This window comes from Oryzias latipes, chromosome 1, assembly GCF_053564925.1.
Source record: "Oryzias latipes strain Hd-rR chromosome 1, Olatipes_Hd-rR_3.1".
In the NCBI taxonomy this organism is placed as follows: Eukaryota; Metazoa; Chordata; class Actinopteri; order Beloniformes; family Adrianichthyidae; genus Oryzias; species Oryzias latipes.
In genome coordinates, this window is record NC_136237.1 from 23,542,448 (window position 1) to 23,558,757 (window position 16,310).

General features: G+C 38.4%; 1 protein-coding gene across 1 annotated transcript; it reads left to right on the forward strand.

Annotated features, from left to right (window-relative positions):
* Positions 1-4,194: 4,194 nt before the first annotated feature.
* LOC144994342 (uncharacterized) lies at positions 4,195-8,658 on the forward strand. Its single transcript, XM_078951918.1, has 2 exons — positions 4,195-4,421; positions 5,931-8,658. The coding sequence occupies exon 2, from the start codon at positions 6,015-6,017 to the stop codon at positions 8,094-8,096; it is 2,082 nt and encodes a 693-aa protein (XP_078808044.1). The 5' UTR covers positions 4,195-4,421; positions 5,931-6,014; the 3' UTR covers positions 8,097-8,658.
* Positions 8,659-16,310: the final 7,652 nt, after the last annotated feature.

Here is a 16,310-nt window from a genome sequence, read left to right on the forward strand (position 1 = left end):
TCCAGTGTAAATGTAAAACGCATAATACACCTGAACGTAACATTTCATTTGAGAGATTTTAGCGCCCCCTAAAGGTATTGAAGGGTCATCATTTTATATTATATTATATTATATTATATTATATTATATTATATTATATTATATTATATTATATTATATTATATTATATTATATTATATTATATTATATTATATTATATTATAAGAAGATATATTAATGGAGTATCTATAAAGATAAGCTCGTGGTAGATAATTATCAAAAGCTCAGACTTCAATTTATTTTCTACCTAGTTTATACCAAATTTGTATTTATTATGGTGACAAAAAACACACGAAAACACTCATTTTGGCTGCTCTCCAGCCAAAACATTAAGATGTTATCAGGTCAATAATGTACGCAGACAGTTCTGAACTGCTTGTGCTTACCAAGGATAAACATGAGTTCATTAAGTCACAGTCCAATATCTGTCCTAATAAGTCTCACTGGGGTTAGGCTGTATCCAGAACAACTACTCTATTTCGAGAAGGACCCTGTTGGACAGTCATATAAAAACAAAAATCCTTTTGAGGTACCGCTCAAGACTAGTTTGAAAGATTTGCCAAGGATGGGCTAGAAAGCTGTTTACAATTGTTTGGAACACAAAAAAATTATGACAATGGTGATAATCCAGCATTGTCACCATTGTCTAATTGTCACTATTGTCACCATACATTCCAAATGTTCTGTTGAGGTATTTCCACACAAGACAAGTACAGCCTTAGAGAAAATGACACAATAAACTGTTGCTGCTCATTGAGAAAAACTGAAAAAAGTATAGTCTTTGCCATAATAATAATAATAACCCACTTTCTGTTTCATGGAAACTAGGCCGAGACTGGTTGTAGATAAGTTAGGGGACACCAGTGAGCTCTAAGTGTTTAGAAATTTGCTTTGCAAAAATATCACTATTATCGGATGAGAGCTCTCACTAGGCAACAATTGAGAAAAAATTGAAAAAACATTTTTGCAAGAAAAGTTCTAAAATATTTGAAATTGTATTTCATACATTTTGTGTCAGTAACACCAAACTAATGTTATGGTTCAGTTAAATACAAAAAGGCAGATCCATTTTATCCCTTATCCCTTTGATGCCTGTTGATGGAAATCAAACTGCTCCAAACTTACCTTAATTTAGCATCAACTTGAAAACAAAAACACAAGTGATTTTTCTAATAGCTGGAAATAAATGCAGGCATCAAGGGACTTAAAAAAAAAAGAATTATAAAACTATGTTTTTTTAATTTTTAGTGCCTCGGCTAAGAAATATACACAAGAAATGTTTTTAAAAATACTACTCAACCACTTGAATTTGATTTTCTTCTATTTTCAAACACAAAATTAAACAGCTAAATATCAGGATAAACATGATAAACAGAAAGTGATAAAGAACTTGAAAAAGGAATAACTGGAAGAAAAATTATATAAATTCCAACCTCTATCTTACAATATTTTATGCATACATTTGTCCATGCTGAACATGTAATACATTAGACTCGACAGGAAGTTAAAGGTCTAAAATAACATTCAAGTAGCTTGATGATAAAGCTTAACTTTGTACATAGCACTGGGTTCAGTCAAGATGAGTGAGTTACAGCTTTTTCCTCATTATGGGGTAAGACATCCTGGTAACAAAATTCACTTTTTTATCAGTTTAACAGTCAGGCAAGCTCAGAAAAAAAAAGTCACTAAGATTTTCCAACTCCATGGATCCCAACGGTTGTTTTATAAGTTAATCTAGCAGGACTGTTGTTTAATTCTTAATGAAGCATTCAGCTGAAACTTTTTTTTTTTAAATTTATGAGTAAAGAAAGAAACCTGAATGACCCCTGCAGTGAAGGGACCAGGTGGCTGTGTCAGGTTCGTATGCTTGATGGTTGGCATCCACTTGTACCCTAAGTCTCTTATCCATCAAACAGCAGAGGGGAAGGTCTCATTTCACTGCCTCTTTCCAATAGCTTTAGGTAAAAATGTCCTTTAGGGCCATTAAAAAGGAGTCCTGGGATGTTCTGAGCTACCATTTTATGTTCCATACATTTTTCTATCCTAATGATAGCGCTCTCCTTCACTACGACCCACCCAATGAAAATGAGCTCAATCAAAGCCGTGTCCTTCAGGTAACATTAAACCTGTGGAATTCCTGAGGCAGACATTTGACTGAAGGGATAATTCCACCATGATCATTAAAACTCCCTTTGAATTAATTTTACACATAATGAAAACCTGTACAAAAGTTAAAATTAGGTAAAAACTCTTTAGATGATGGATATCATGAGATCACTCCATCCTAATCAGGTAAAATCTGAGAGCAAACATCTACGACACACGTTGACACAACTATTTAAATGTAAAAATGTTATTGATTGTTTGTGAAATGAGCTTTAATTTTTGTCATGGACCGATTTTTCAAATGTTAACTCGAGATTAAGCCTAATACCTGCTCACTTTGATGTTTTATATTTTATGTGTAATAACCATATGATAACTGGACTAACTGACCCCTCCCCATCCATATCCCAAACAGAAAGTACCTGCTGGTTCTAAGAAACCAAAAGAAACAAACAGCTATATTTCTGTCACATTTGTCAGAACCATTCTTGCTCTGATATCCTTCTAAACACGTTCTTGCTAACCCCTTTCTTCTTATATTTTTCTGTATTGCAAGTTATTCAACCTATAAACTGGCCAATCAGATGCTTCAATAAAAGTATTTGGTCTCACGTTGAAGGTTCCAAATGTTAGATTGACAATTTCACCCGAGCCCACTTTCACGAGGAAGGGATGTGGCCTTCCAACAATCTCACTCCTGATTGGCGAGAGTGTTTGCTATGGAAACGATGACTCAGATAGACTTTTACCAATCACTGTTTACTGATGTCATCAGGTTCCAACATGGCGACGTCCGTATCGTGAAAAAGAATTGTGACTAAATTGACTTAATTTTCTTGTAGCCAGAAGTAAATCATTTTCTATGGGTGATGTCACACTCACTCAGTCCAGTTCTCATATGCAGTCAATGGTAATATCGTTTCTGACCCCTTTGTCCCTTTATCTGTGGTATTTTCACCAATGTGCACATATCTGACACCTGTTTGGCTCTCAGTCCGCCTTTGTCACTCTGTCCCTCTACACCATCTCCTTGGCCCTGGTTTATGAATTTTCAATACTAATCTTCAGTTTTTGGATTATAGGTTCACAAGCCTTGTAATAAATTCATTTTGATTAGTAGGTTGCAGGTTTGCTTTCTGCCCTTGCCCTCCATATGTCAAAGTGTCCTTGAGCAAGACACTGAACCTGAATTACTCCTGGTGGTTATGGGTTGGCACCAGTGTTCGGCATCAGTGTGTGAATATGTGTGTGCATGGGTAAATGGGTCTGTGAGGTACCATTTTAGCATTAAAGTCCTTGGGAGGTATACCTCGTCTCAGACTGACATTTTGGACTGCCTTCATTACTTTTTAACAAGATCATTATCATGAATTGACAAGCAGAGTTTTGTAGGAGGTCCTGCCACCACCCTGTTTGCACGTTTCATGAAGACTTCAGTTCATCGCAAGTGCAGTCATTTTTAAAGCTAATGCATTGAATGCAAAACATCCCCTAATCATCACTCCTCCACCACCATGCTCATAAATTAGAATATAACGTTGGAGGCTATTTTGTTGTATGTCCTTCCAGTAAAATCAAGGTAAATAAATAGTAAACAAAATGAAATCTGCTTTGAATTTTTGCTGAATTCAATTTAGAAAATACATTACACCACTTTGTTCTCTAGAAAAGTGTTTTAAGCAGTCCTTATAGGGAAACTCTTATAGGTTAATCCGACTAAGAATAAACATAAAACTCATTTTTAAATTAAACATTTCTGTTAGAATTTTTTTAAATCCTTATTTTAGTAGTTAGGCCTCGAAAAGACACAGCTGAAAACCCTGTATCCTGGAAAAAATATGGCTTCACTCATCAGGCATTGGCAGCACCAGGATATAAAAGTCATCAATCTCAAGTATAAGTGACCCTCCTGTGATGCCTGCGGCTCCTCTCTGGCTCCATCCTCATTCCTTCTTTTATTCATCCACCCATCTGCTGCACTGAGCAGCCTGGACCAGCTCACCCTGGGATGGCACCAAGCAAAGCGCGCCTCTCCCTGCAGACTCAGCCAGTCGGTCAGCGGTGACTCATTGCGCACGGTCAGCCAGCCGCTCGGAGCGCGTAGGTTTGGTACCCAGGCTGCGCGGGATCGATCGCTCCAAGACTTCTGTTGCGCTGGAAGGCGTGGCTTTTTGTCAGCGACGCACGGTTGTTTTTTTCCTTTTTATTTTTGGGGGGTTCGGCGTCTCTCTCCGGCACGGATGCTTAAACGGCTTCCCAGGGCGCGGGACATCAAGGTAAACCGCCGTCGTCCTGTTGATCTGTTTCCTTAAACGTTAAGTTCGTCTGCAAGGTCAAATCAGCAGAACATTCGGTGGCATTTGTGGAATGAATCGGATCTAAGAGGATCTAGTGTATGACACAGATCTGAATTGGCCTGGATAGGTCGAGTGCATCACCTACATGCAGCCTGTTATTTATTTTGCATGTTCCATACTGCTGATGCCCCCCTTTTCTCCTTGCCAATGCTGCAGAAACAGAAAGAAGAAAGCAGAGAGAGGAGCACTGACAGTTGTAGTTGCTTTGCATCAATGTACTCTTTAGGACAAACAACAGGCTTGTGCACGGAGGCAGAGCAAAAGTAATTTAATGTTTTGTGTTGATCAATTACAAATAAAAATCGCACTTGTGAAAGACTAAAGCTTCAAATCTGTCACAGTTTGAGAACAGCGATGTGATGATGTTATTAAGGTGAAATCGCATTGAACTCTTGCTTTTCGATTACAAAGATGTTTATTTCAGGTGTATTCACCGTTCAGGGAACTTTACTATAATTGAGGACATTTCAGATGTCAGCTGAGTGATGATGGCACAGGACTTGCAGAATTGACCATAATGCACCCACAGGCTCAGGAGACAGACCTGGATTAGGTCCTTCATCATGCCAACGAGAGGGAAAAATGAGGAACTGCAGGTCGAATATATACTAAACTGTAAGACTAAAAATGCCAAAGATTTTCTGGCCTTAATGTGTTTTTGTTTTTTCTTTAAAACAGACTTAAGGAAACAGATTACATTATGTAAACTATGGGAGTTAGGGTAAAAAAAACTGAGACCAATATCAATATACAGTCTAAAAAAAATTAGACAATGTGTGTTTTTTAAAGAAATGTAAATATAAAACAATTTTGAATAGTGTAATCTTGAATACATTTTTGGCTGTTTTTTATTCATTTTAAGGGCTGTTTTTTTAATGTCAGCCAATCTTTATTATTGGAATTTTAGGGATGAGTGAAGTACATTGGACTGATGTACTGCCATGTGGAAGTTTTAAGCATATTACTTAAGGAAAAGCTAAACAGAGAATTTCTGCAGTAAAAAAAAAAGTCACGTTAGTACAAGAAACCCATGCAGACTCTGTGCACTCAAATGTGTTCTTTCCTAGACAAAATTGAGAAAAGTAAAAATCATTGTCATAATCAGCGTTCATTCAACGGTAAGAATATAAACCATTTTCCAAGACGGTGACATAAAAATTGTATTTTGCAAAAAAAGTGGCTGGAAGATTAGTTTAAAAGTTGCATATAAACAATATCCACAAAAGTATCAATATGTCATTTGATTGGTGATTTAAACTCTAAAATCTTGCAAAATCTTGTTCCATTCGGTTGATTAATGGATGTTTAGCATCCATTTGCATGCCATATTTGCATATAAACCTTTTCTGCTTATATGTATTTGGTTCTTAATGCTTAAGGTTTTTACATTTTGTGTACAAACCATCTATGTCTACTTACTTCCCTCAGGGAGCTACATAAAGAGGCAGACAGCGCATCTGTGTCCATCTTTGCACTACAACAGTATTTACAGACGGAAACGGAGACTTCAACATGGGAACTAACCCAAAAAGGACAATGACGATCCATACAGTGCCACAGCTGGCTGCGGTGGATTCTCTGGGAAATAAGGAGTCTAATGCCAACTGGGGAAATGAGGCCCATCTCAAACTCTCTCAGGTTTGTCCAGAGGACTCACTCCCACCTGCTGGACAGCGGGATAACCTCTGTCAAACAACTGTTCTTGCCAACCCCATTCCCCAAGCAACAGCTTCGCAGGGAACTGAAATGGTTGACAGCTCTGTAAGTGACAAACCAGCGCTGGGCAATGTGAACCAAACTAAATCTGTGACAGGTGGAGAGCAGCACTTGCTAAACCTGTCACTGACAGGTCAATGTGCAGGAGAGACGGGAGGCAACCAGGGGGATTCTAATGCTAACACGAAAATGTTAAGCCCGGCCACTGAAAAAGATGTTTGTAAGGCCGGGTTGTCAGCTGTTGTTACATCAGCTTCAAAGGTCGACATGCAAAACAATGGATTTCAAAGAAAAGAGCCAAGCAAGGCAAAGGAAGAGAAGTGGACATCTTCAGCTGAAGCCACTGTGCAAATGACCAGTGAAAAAAATGTTTCCGCAAATGAAAAAAATGAACTGAACAATGCAGCTGTTGCTCCCCAACAAGAGTTTAAGAGCATTTTAGTTCCAGATAGTGCTACACCACAGAAAACTGAAGAACCTGTTCACTTTCAGAGTGACTCATTTGCAAAACCAACACCCCTGCATGGGTCTGAATCTTTAACTCCTCACACGTCCACTAATCCTCTGTGCACCAGTGAAAACAAAGACTCCACGTCTACAAGCAACACTTCATGTTCAGCACATTCAGCAGGGAATTTCCCTCCGGTAAAGGGAGCACAAGTCTCCTCAGATAAACATCAGCTCGTCTCTTCACAGATAGATGTGTCCACTCTACCCCGGGCTACACAAACCACGCCGAAGTGTGGGCAGGTGGCTGAGGCAACCAGCCAAACTGTCACCAGTGTGGAGGAACACAACAAACTCTACAGAGAGGCTTCGACCATGACCTGCCCTCTATCACCAGTCAAGCAGTATCATGATATGGAGGTTCAGGCCGTGGCAAACGTGTCCAACAAGGCGGTGTCCACAAGTCCCAGTCTGCTGTCCTTCGCTGTGACCCGTAAGCTGAGCAGTGGTGCAGTCCACAGGGAGGAGCTGCAGAGCCTGGCTGTGGTCTATCAGGCTGACAACGTAGGTCTCCACCAAATTTACACAACGTCCATACCCAGCACTAATCGCACTTCAGAGAGAGTCACCATCGAGGCAGAGATGTGCCCCGACCAGACTTACAGTTCCAGCTCAGAAACCTTGCCCCAGCTTAACTCCAAGCTCGGAGCCAAGCCCAAAGAGACTGGTCTGGCTCCGTGCAACATTCAGCCAGTTTATCAAATCAACATCGAACACAGCAACCACAAGAAGGAAGGTGAAGAAATTGACTTGAATTTTAAAAAAGGTATTCAGGCATCTGCAGAGGGAACGGCCTCTGCTGATGCTCTGAATGTCAAATCAGGGGCTCCCACAGGGACAGCCAGGGCTTCACAGTCCGGATCTGCTGACAGAAACAACGTTGGGCTTTCTCAGGCTGCTGTCACAACCAAGGCTGAGCAGGCCCCGCCTACCAAAACAGCAGGAAACACTGCAACAAAGTCAGACCCAACTAAGAAAAAGGCTCTGCTAAAGGCGGCACAATCTAAGAAGGAGAAGACAGAACCAGAGGGAAACACTGATGAGGAGGATCAGTCAGAGAAGGAAAAAGGAAAAGGTGTCCATGATGTTGTATGGGATGAACAAGGCATGACATGGGAGGTCTATGGTGCCTCAGTGGATCCAGAATCCCTTGGTTTTGCCATACAGAGCCACCTGCAGTGCAAGATTAAAGAGCAAGAGAGGAAACTGATAGTGCAGACATCCATACGAAAGTCAATTTCTGGCGTTGATTCTCCGCGACATGATAAAAAGAACAAAAGGAGGCAACAGAACATTTTCAGGTCAATGCTGCAAAATGTCAGAAGACCAAACTGCTGTGTGCGCCCCCCTCCCTCCTCTGTTCTGGAGTAGCATGGCGCAGAGGTACCCAATGACAGACTCCTGCCTTTCCTCGAGGTCACAGCGTTCGCCCTCCTCTCATCATAATTGCAGCGCCACAAGAAACATTAACAGGACATTGATCCCTGGAACGTTGTAGCATAAAGAGTAATGTGTGATGTATGAAAATCAACATGGTAGCATATAGAGGCAAAACACGAGTATTTCCAAACTTCATTTCTAGAAATAAATGTTAGAGAGAAGCAATTTTAAGAGCTGCAATAATAATAAAGCGCATGTGTTTTGTTTAAAAGGTAGCTGTACTGATGTTCATAGAAGGAAGTGGTGATGATGACGATGGATGACTTGTGTTCAAACATTTGCATAAATATATTAAGCTGATGTCCTATTATATTTGGTGCAGCTAGAGTATGTTTTGAGGCGCTGCATTTATAAGACTGCTGTTTTTGTTTTTTAACGTCTCGGTTTATTTTAAACATGTGGGTGGAAAAGCAAAAAAGAAAACTGCAGGTACACATATTTGCATTGATTAATCTATACCATTTGATTTTCTATTAAAATTCCAAAAAACAAACAGTGCTGACTTTCACATCTTTTCCTTGATGATGCTTTCAGTTGCGTTGTGTCGTTGAAATGGCAATAAAACCTTTTGATAATGCTTATTAATCTACTGTGCAATAAAAAATATGGATTTGTTACTTTTATTCCTAAGTAGCTCTCTAACCAGTCAACACTTTTCTCTAACCATCAGAAACAATGCCATAGCTGTTTTTTTAATATACATTAATGCCTCTGCTATAAATTGTTTTTAGCCTGGTTATCACAGCTCAAGGCCCAACATGTCACACAAAGGAAAGGGTCAAATGTAGAGGGCAAACTCCTAAGGAAATCCAATTTCTAAAAGGGTTCAAAATGCAGCAGGCCAAGAGACTGAGAGGAACGAATCTTTTCATCGCATCTTTTGAATTTTTTTTAATACATATTCCAAAACCATTATTTTCATTCTTTGTAAAAATCTGTTTTTCACAATTTGACGGATTTATAAATTACAGTATAATATAACTACCTTTTTTGCTTATGTTTTTTTGCAAGTCCTAAATTCATTTTTGCAGAGCCCTGGGCATAACAAATAAAGGAAATCGCTCCCTCAAGTTAATAATTAGTGGCCACAAAGAAGTATTTATTGCACTAAAATTAGCATTTTGCGGGCGCAAGTAAGCATTTTGTTAGCATTTTGTGTGCACAAGGTAGCAGTATGTGTGCACAAATGTGGGTACAAATGATTATTTTGTTAGCATTTTGTGGATACACAATTAGTATTTTAGTATCAACTATTCCTACTACTTATTCGTAACCACAAATGCTAATTTGTGGCTACAAAATACTAATTTCTGGCCTCAAAATACTAATTCATGGCCACAAAAAAATAATGTGTGAACAAAAGAGGCTAATTTGTGTGCACAAAATACAAAGTACTTTTGTCATTTTCAGGGTTTCATACATTTCTATTAAATGTAATTATTTTCTAATTTGCTCAAATAATGCTTTTTTTTATGGCAATTTCATTGACACCCCCTATTCTCTTTTTTTATGAATACGAAAAATTGCTTTCGATGATTTTGTGCTTGTCTTTATTTAGAAAATCTAACTGTGAGGCCAAGCTGAAATGCAACATTTTCACTTAACTTCTATATATATCCATTTCTAAATATAATATATACAGTATTTTGTAAATGAACAAATAACACTGTTGAAACACTGTTCTGGCCTGAAACAAAGCGACAGGTTGTACGCTGTTCTGTGTCAGGGGAAAGCCAATTTTATCAATGATGGGAAATACTGCAGCAACTCTGTGACCTCAAAGCATTGCATATCTTTATGAATGAATAAATAAGTCTGTGTCCTAATTATTCTAAAACTAAAGCCAGCTTTCTTTCTGCAGTCAGTGTTCCTGTCCGGTGCATTTAGAAACGTTCAAAAAACAATCCAAACAGTTTGTAGAAAAGTCACGAAAAGGTTGTAACATCCAGCAGTAACAAACTTTTCATCTATGAGGGCAGTGCAACCAGTAACTCGAAAAGGGATTTATAATTATAATAATAATAATAATACATTTTATTTAGAAAGACATGCGCTTTACATTTTGTTTCCAGATGGCAAGCTCTGTTTGAATCAGTACAATCCAAATTGGAAAAAAAAGAGTCGCATAAATAATGAAAAAGATTCTAGATGGACAGTTTGTGTTAGTGGCAAAGGATTTTGGCTTAGAAAAGTAAATAAGAAGTCATTTTTTTAGCATTTCAAACATTTTACTGAATTCCTTTAGACTTAACTTAAATTGTTTCAAAGAATCCTAGTTAACAGAAAGGTGGCAGTTCATCTATTTATCCATTTTCTTCATCCAACTCACCATATCTCTTTCGGGGTCAAAGGTCAGGCAAAGGCAGGGTACACCCTGAACAGGTCATCAGTCTGTCACAGGTCACACAATCCCTCCCACACAGACCTAGTGATACTCTAGTCTAGAGTAACCAATAAACCTATCAAGCATGTTTTTGGACTGTGGAAGGAACCTGGAAGGCCGGGAGAAAACCCACACATGAACGGGTAGAACGTGCAAACTCCACATCCAGGACTTTCTCACCGTGAGGCAAGAGTGCTAACCGCTGGGAGTAGTCATCCCTCACATTTAAGCTGATAGTCAATGTGACCGTTCCTTACTGTTTTTATCACCACTTAAATGATATTTCATAAAAATAGTTTTGTAAAAAAAAAACTATTTTCTGTGGAGTGATTGCAGTGTGCTGCTGGGCTGCTGACAGTCCGCTCGTTTAATTGAGGCAGACTGGTGGGATCTATTGGTAGGACGCCAGGCAAAGAGGCAGAAAACAGCATGCTGAGCAGAGTTGGTTCAAGGACTTCACCATCCCTATTTAACCTTTGCTGACTGTGAGAGTTGGACACAAAAATTCCCATTGTGATAGTTAAATTGTGGTAAGTCACAAATACCTAATAATTTATTTGATTTTTTTGGATGTTTTACTTTGAAGGATATAAATGTATTCTGTATTTGAACATCAGTGGTCTTTCTAAAATGACACGAACCCTTCTTTCATCCAGTCGACATGAATTATAAATCATCCCACGTAAAATTACCCTTTAAAATGGACTGCAGAAAATTAAGCTGCCTCATTTATTAGAAACAACATTACCAGTGTGCAAAAATAAAAGTGAAGCCCAATTAAACTTAATTAGAACAGCAAATTGAGTGCGATTGAGTGTGATTAACCCCGTCACACCAACAGAAAAAGTGCTGAAATAGTTCCATTTCCAAAGAAAGCCCAGATTGTGCTGTTTTGAAATAAAAGGTTCCCAAAAGAAGTCCGAGGCTGAACAAAAGCTTTTATGGAGAGTTATCTTCTGGAAATTATGAAGTGCTTTCTGCTGCCGTTTGATTAGCTCTCTGTCCTGAAGAGAGGCAACAAAGAGAGTGAACGAGAGGCAAAAAAAAAAAGCTCTGATGCACTGAAATGTTGCAGTGTGCAGTTGGCAACTAATTGGTTACCATTTAAATACATTTTCCTTCATTCATTTATTCAGTTATTTTAATGTTTAAAAAGAAAATTTTTAACATTATTAGGGTCAGTGTGTGTGAAGTGTACTCAGTCCCCGTTCTGCAAGCCTGTTTTCACGTGCATTTAAATAATCATGACAAGTTACATTGAGGAAAAAAAACAATATCAAAATGTTAATTTGTTCATTCATTAATTGTTATAATTGTTTGAGTGGATATAAAAACCCTGATTGCAAAGATTCTATAAATATTCCAGATATGCATGTTTATCAGCTTCCCTCTTGCCTCCTCATCTGAATAATCTTGAGCCTGGGAAATTATTGGATCTGATGAAACTCTTTCAAAAAAATGTCTTCAGACGTTTAAAACTGTAACATGGCAAATGTTCCGACGATATAGACGTTTTTTTTCCATCCATAAATCAAAGTAATATGCAATTTGCTATCTCATAATTCATTTGAAAATGCATTTTTGCAATTGACTGGATTGCAAAATCTATGCAAAACAATGAATTAACTCAGTAGGGGTGGGATTATCTTACTTCCCACTCTTTTTCAAGCAATAAATCAAGCTCTACTTGACTTTAGTTAATGATCACTATATTTAATGAATCAAATGTGATTTAAGTGTTTATCTATGCATTTCATCATTTCTGTAATGACTTTGATAAATCTGTGTGTGTTTTTTAATATTGTATTGACAGGTAATGCTTGAAACAAATAAATTATATCCAACCTTGATAGGCAATTCAGGCTTGCAATGTGAAAATGCATTTTGCAATTTAGATTCCAACCTAAAAAGTCATTAAGTCCTACAATTTTAAAAATACAGTTTTAAATAAAAGCAAAGTCAATTACATTTTAAAGGGCCTACATTATGCATAATCAACTTCTTTGAGCTTTTAACTGTATTATCATGTTAATGTCATGTCTCATCAGTCTCATTTTATGTCCTGAGTTGTGCACTTTTGGTCAATGTCTGTCACCTGTGTTGTCTCGTGTTGCACTTCCCGTTTTATTTTGAAACACTTTCCTCTTGTTTCAGGCCTTGTTACTTCCTGCCCTTGTCTGTTCCCTACAGGTGTGACTGTCTGATCTTCCCTGATTGTTTCCACCTGTGTTTCCTTTCCTCATGAGTCTCCCTTTGTCCTGTGCCAGTTTGTTTGGTTGTATCCTGTGCTATAGCCTTTGCAATCAGAGTAAAGCTCTTAAACTCTGCATCTGAGTCCAGTCCTGAGGTCTGTCCTGACCGTTAATACTTCACGAAAACAACCCCTAAGCGGTATTTTGATCCATTATCGCATTTCTGAGCATTTCTCTAAAAAAGGCGCTCTGAGCACCAGCCCGTCCCAATTTCCGAAAACGAACGGGTTCTGACATTGTGACATAATTGAGTGAGAACAGCCCCTTAGTCTACATTGCCTCCAGCCCCAGGCCAGCATACACACCCACTTTCTCCATGGAGCTAGCGGTGATCGGCAAAATGCTTTATTTTTATAAGCACAATATGCACATCTGTCTTTGCAAAAGTTTGGATCTTGTTTGTTATTGTGGATGAAACGCAGATACGTTGCAGAGACCGACTCTAGGATGATGTCATGAAAGGGGTGGCACCCACAGGAAGTGAAAGCCTGTGCCTCAGAGATCAAGTCTTACTCCCGGGTACCTTTTAGTGTCAAAGGTAATATATTATCATATATATGGATACAGTTTACTCTGAAAGGCTTAAGATAAGCATAGTATGGACGTTTTACATTGTCATTGGTTTTTGGTACCATAATTCAAAAGGAGAATTGTTTTATTACTTTGAATTATGTGTAAAAAAAGCTTCCAAATGACTGATTTAGTTCATCAGAGCAGCACCAGCTCCAGCCCTTCCGTTTAGAATTTAAAAAATCCAAAAAAGATGCAACTTGTACTGAAAACAAAAACAAAAAATGAGATCACTGCTTTAATTTTATTCTCTAACTGTAATCATTTTTAAAGCACTTGTATTTAGCTGAATACTTCCTTTCCGATTGAACTCAAGTATAACTGGTATAGCAGTAAAGCTGGTCGACTGCTGTTGCTGTTTTTAAAAGCATGTTGTTTCATAATAATGTCAGGACACAACAGTAGGGATAAAAAAGTACTCTTCATCTTCCAAGCTGCTGTGAAATGTCACAACCTGCACTGAATTACACAGAGTACAATGTAAAACCTTCTTTTGATCCACTTGGATCAATCAGCCATTGAGCACCTCTTCAGGTCTTTAAGGGTTTGTTCAGTAAAAGAAGACAGCCGTCACAGATGTGTGCATATACTCAACCATCATAAACTGAGGCTTTTTTTGACACACCAAATCTATGTTTTTTTTCTCCAACTTCACCTTTCAATAGCTAATTTTTATTTTTTTCCTTTTTAATAAGTGCCAAACTATTGTGGATAATGGCAGGTGAAGTTTTGTTATACTGGAAGATTTCTTATTATAATGAGCATGGAGAGAAATTTCTGAGACATGTGCAGAAAATAAGTAGGAAATTCGAATTACATCAAGATAATACGGGACTTTGAAAGCGTTGAAGTCCCACCCTGATCACCTTTTGATCTTATTCCAAAAGCGTTCCCAATGGATTTTAAATTATGATTTTGCCATTTTGGGCCAAAATCTAAAAAGATGTGTTTTTTATAGGACATCATTTCTGCAGAATGGCAGGAGTTCATTAGAAATTTGCCTCTGAGTTGTGGGCAAGATCATTTCCACAGAGCAACAGCCGCTCCCTCCTTTCCTCTCCCCGTTGTGGAGCGTGGTGGAGCGTGGTGGAGAGTAGAGCGGGGAGCTTGTTGATGGTCGCTTCTACGTTACACCTGCTAGAAATAATCAGAGATACAAATTTAGGCTTAATGTTCTTTATATACTGTATGTCCTCCATCAAGAGAAAAATGCTACAAGAAAATGTTAAAAACACCATTTTAACAGTTGTGTGTCTTTCAATGGTTGTTTAAAGTAAGCTTAGACCCGTTTTGCCAATTGCACCAACTTATTTGAAGCAATTCATATCTTTTAAAGTTTTGGTAACGATTAATTTGATGTGTACTAGCTTTGGATTTTTTTGTGACAAACTCCTGGCTCTCCCAATTATGTGTTGTCCTCTTTTAAACACTTGAGAACAATTTAAGTTTTTTTAAAAAGTCCTGAAATGTTTTCATGAAATAAGTGAAATGAAACATAAACAGAATAAAACGGAAATGTTATTTTGATGTTGGAATCACAAAGGAATGCAATTTCAGGAAACAAAAAAGTATGTTGAGGGATTAATAGTCAAACTCAGGTTCTGCTGGGTCTTACAGACAGAGGGGCATTCTGTGGGCATTCCGATGCTCTATGCACAAGTTCATAAATATTCAGAGGTCTGTCTAACAGAAAGATAATGACCTCAAATCTAAATCTAAGCTATGCCAGAGCTACCATATGGGGACAAATGAAAGATGGTGAGCTTGTGAACATGCAGAATTCGATACAGTCTCCAGATTTTGATGCACTGGTTTCAGAGTAAACTTATAAATGAGAGAAAAGAAAAGCTATAAATGCCACTAATTCCAGAGAATCTCTGAAACACAGCTGGGCAAAACTTTGTATTTTTGATCAATAAACTGCTTCTCATGTGTAAAACTGTTTCTTCCTGCTAAACATTTTTGTTGTTGTTCACCTTTCATCATATCCCTTCAAGGGACGCCACAGTGAAACCCTGTATTTCAGCTGGGCTGGGGACCCAGACTTGGGCCTCCTTGTGACTACATAGACATTAAGGTGAAAGGTCTTGCCCAAGGACCTAGATAAAGGTCATTGCACCCCCTGGGAATCAAACTATGATTTCCTATGTGCCAGTCCTGCACTTAACCAATAAAATTTGAGTTCATTCTGTCGTTTCTTTTTATTTGGGTTGAACGTTTTATTACAATTAGCTTTACATGGAAAAAAAAAACTCTCAAATGAGTCACTTCATAAGGAAAGACCCAGTAGTATCAGAATGGACAATTAAAGACTGACCATCCATGAGCTGAAACAGTAGCCCATTGTTACAGCCTAAGGGTCTCCCCTGAATCACACAGAGAGGCCATAACTAATGCCAGCACCCTCTGTGACTGAGCTGACTGGCTTTAAAGGAATCTGCGGTGCACATTCCCTGCAACTTGAAATCAGATTATTTAGTGCATGGTAGTTAGGATATACATATTGATTCAAAATTAATGACAAACGAAATCATGGCATCCTATCCCATCATGTGTGGCTGTATTGGATTTCTAGCGAAATTGAGGGCAGCAGCACAAGCAGCATTTTTGAGCTATAAATGAAGTCCTACAGATAAGTTTCTGCATTTATTGGATTTGAAATTGTCTGGCGGTGACCCAGTTAGTCTAATAAACACACAAGCTTTCCCAATCCATGTGGAACGTCTCATAGGAAGCCTGGTAGCAGCCACAGCACTTATATAGAGGAGCCATCGCAATTATCCAGACCGTCACTGAGTTCCAACGCATACACCCACAGATCATTTGAGGCGTGTTAAATTCACCTCTAACGGGGGAATGGATGCTAATAACATTTGCAGATCATATTTCCAGGTTGTGTTGTAATAGGCAGGAGTGGTGACTGGAGAGGAGGGGCGGGAG